General features: G+C 39.9%; 1 protein-coding gene across 1 annotated transcript in view; it reads left to right on the top strand.

The window, feature by feature from the left end:
* The window catches only part of Ube2d2 (ubiquitin conjugating enzyme E2 D2), a 65,359-nt gene that overhangs the window by 2,327 nt on the left and 59,435 nt on the right, over window positions 1-3,597 (top strand). Inside the window, exons 2-3 of the mRNA XM_010613911.1 lie at window positions 2,004-2,027; window positions 3,300-3,370. Coding sequence (XP_010612213.1) covers window positions 2,004-2,027; window positions 3,300-3,370 — 95 coding nt within the window. The remainder of the gene's footprint in view (window positions 1-2,003; window positions 2,028-3,299; window positions 3,371-3,597) is intronic.

Here is a 3,597-nt window from a genome sequence, read left to right as displayed (position 1 = left end):
TTTTTTTTTTTTTTTTTTTGGTACCGGGGATCGAACTTGGGTCCTTGCGCTTGCCAGGCAGGTGGCGGAACCACTGAGCTAAATCCCAGCCCCCCTCCCCAGCTTCTTAATGAGATGAATTCTTGGATTATCCATCATGAAAGATGTGATGGACGTGCAACAGGAAGAGAACCAATTTTCACTTTGCCTTTAAGTCAGAATGCAGCCTGTTTGACAATTTAAACATCTTAGCTCAGCATTTGGTTCTTATTTCATTTGTGATCAAAGATCTTTAATGTGGAATTAATCCCACCACTTACTATAAGTTAGTTTAGCTTCTTACCAATTCTTTAAGCTGTTTCTATTTCCTTTTATTTTTTACAGTACTGGAGATTGAATCCAGGACCTACCCACTGAGTTATATTATAGTCCCAGCCCTTTTTGTATATTAAAATTTTGAGAGATGGTCTCACTAAGTGGCCAAGCTGCTCAGACTGAGCTGGAACTTGGAATCCTCCTTCCTCTGCCTCCCAGAGTGCTGGGATTACAAGTGTGCAATGCTATGCCTATAGTTCCTTGATTTCATTTCTCTTTTTTTTTTTGAGACATGGTTTTGCTATGGAGTTTCAGGCTGCTGAGTGCTGGGATTACAAGTTTATGTCACTCTCCCAGCTCGTTTTTCTGTTTCTTAGAAATGAAAAAAACAGACTTTAGACAGTAAGTGCTGTACAAAAATGAAGCATGGTATTTGAACCATGATCCATGAAAAGAAATAGGAACCTTAAGCAGAAATCTAACAGAACATTGAAGGAGCAGGAACACTCGGAAGGTTAATCATCCAGTAAAATACATAGGTATTTTTAAGACTTTCAGAAGTTACTAGGTAAGTCCTACTGGATCTCATTAGGAAGTTACCAATTTGGGCCAGGGATTTAGCTCAGTGGCACCCTGTCTTGCAAGCACAAGGTCCTGAGTTTGAACCCCAGTACCAAAAAAAGAAAGTTACCAATTTGAGATGCCGCCTGATTGATACCTGTAGAATACTGTGCTCTTAGAACCTGGAAAGGAGCAAGTGAGTATATCATGTGGTAATTTTCACATCAAGAATTGGGGCTGGGGATTTAGCTCAGTGGCACAGTGCCTGAGTTCGAACCTCAGTAACCCCCCCGCCAAAAAGGAATTGAAGAGCTGGGGATTTAGTTCCGTGGTTCCGGCGCCTGCCTCACAAGCGCAAGGACCTGAGTTTGATCCTTGGTACCCCCCCAAAAAAAGTGTCTAAAAAAAGGAATTGAGTTTACTCTGTGCATTGATTGCCATGTGTATTACAGAGACTTCTTTAGAGAGAGGAGTAGCACTTTGACCCAAAACACACATTTCAGTCTTCTAATCATACCCCTGGTGATGTGGTTCCTTATGAGTTACTATGCATTTTCTTGAGTAGATTTTCTCTAAAATACATCCTATATACTTATACTTTTTTTTTTTAAACTGGAGATGAGTCCAGGGGTTTACACTATTTTTGTTTTTTTGGTTTTGAAGACAGAGTCTTGCTATTTAGTTCAGGCTGAACTCATTTTGTAGCCCAGGCTGGCCTCGAACTGAGAGCAATCCTCCTGCCTCAGCTTCCTAAGTGCTGGGACTATAGGCGAGTACTACCATGCCCAGCATTCAGAAGTTTATTCTGCTATTCTACCTTTGAGTAACCTCCCCATCCCTTTTGTTTTGAGACAGTCTTTTTTTTGTTTGTTTTGTGGTTTATTTGTACTGGGGATTGAACTCAGGTCCTTGTGCTTGTGAGCCAGGCGCTGGAACTACTGAGCTAAATCCCTGACCCTGTTTTGGGTTTTTTTAGACATGGTTTCACTTGTAATTCAGACTGGCCTCAAACTCAGGATGATCTTCCTACCTCAGCCTTACTAGTGCTGGCATTACAGGTGTGCACCACCATGCTTGGTTTGAGAAAGTCTTGCTGAATTGCCTATGCTGGCCTCAGATTTGCAAAACTCTTTATCTTCTTGCCTCAGTCTCTGAAGCAGCTGGAATAACAGGTATGTACCACTGTGTGTGGCCCTTATAAAAATTTTAATAACAAAATTGAGTTTAGAAATAGTAGCTTGAACTTAAACTCACTGTTACTGCCTTTTACCCTGATGTATAAAAACTTGAGCCTTCCTCAAAGTATGCTGTGACTTTTCTGAGACTGCCAGGAATAGAAAAATTAAATTTATTTTTAGTATACCAGTAAAAAAGAGTGTGACAACCAAGTGGAATAATTCTTTTCAAACTTTTTACTGACACCTATTTTGGGTTGAATAGCAAGCTGACTAGATACAGATAGGACAGCACTGTCTTATCTCAGTCTTTTTTTTGGGGGGGTACCCGGGATTGAAATTGGGACCTTCTGCTTGTGAGGCAGATGGTGGCACCACTGAGCTAAATCCCGGCCTTTATCTCACTCTTTTTTATGAGGTTTTGTTTTTTTGTTTTTTTGGTTTTGGTACTGGTGATCGAATTTGGGTCCTTGTGCTTGCAAGGCAAGCGGTGGCACCACTGAGCCAAATCCCTGGCCCCTATCTCACTCTTAATAATGTGTGTATGATGGACTCCCTGAAAAGACTTGGCTTATATAATTGCTCTTGGTCTTGAACCTTCCTAATCACCATTCTTTGAAAAACAATTCTATTTAAATACCCTTTCAACTTTAGATGTTATGAACTGCTGCTGCATCTGTGTTCTAATAAATATTTTCTAAGAAAAAACACATTTGACATGGCATTTTTAAGAATTCAGTATCTTGTTTCCTTGACAGAGGGATGCTATTTGTGTCTGAATTTGGCAGTCTTTTAAATGCCATGTCTTTTTTGGAAAAAGCTTTTGATGGACTTTATTTTGAAATATGACTTAGGGCCTCTGGACCTTTGCTTTAATCAGAGAATACCAAAGAGAGTCATTATGAACATATATTGTAGTTCTGACAGGGATTGGGATCCTCTGGGGTTTTTTTTTGTGTGTGTCTACACCAAATGGCTCTAGCCTGCTATGTTTTGAGGTTTTTCTGCTGACTTTATAGGTCTTCAGCTTTGATTTTGATGCTTTAAGTGCCTGCCTGTAGAAGCACCACCCCCGGCCCTTTTCCAGTTGGCTGCATATCATCTGTTGTGGGCTAAGAAACGAGATCACAGAGCTTATTAAAATTGTGTCTAAAATAAGACTCAGTGGGCTCTGAGTGAAGAGGGCTTCATGTGTTCTGTGAACTGTGTGGTCTCTGACTGATCAGAGAACTCTATGACTTACTTCCTGTTTTTCCTTTTGTTACACAGATACAGGAGGCTCTTTTGTAAGTGCCACAACATTGATATATGGGATTGATTTCTCTATTCTTGGGAAAAGGGTAAATATCTTGATTCTTTGAGGAGTTGAAGAGTTAGAATTATTACTTTTTTAAAAAATAATAAAAGTGTCAGTCTTGGTAGTACATGCTTGTAATCTCACTACTCCGAAGGCCAAGGCAGGAAGATAGCCTCAAATTTGAGGCTAGCCTGTATTATATAGTGAGTTCAGAGCCATCTGGAATATATAGTCAGGCCCTGTCTCAAAAAAAAAAAAAAAAAAAACAAA

Source organism: Fukomys damarensis, unplaced genomic scaffold, assembly GCF_012274545.1.
Source record: "Fukomys damarensis isolate Sample0158 unplaced genomic scaffold, DMR_v1.0_HiC HiC_scaffold_3, whole genome shotgun sequence".
NCBI lineage: Eukaryota > Metazoa > Chordata > Mammalia > Rodentia > Bathyergidae > Fukomys > Fukomys damarensis.
The sequence above is the reverse complement of the archived record's forward strand: the minus strand, read 5'-3'. Positions and strand labels throughout refer to the sequence as shown.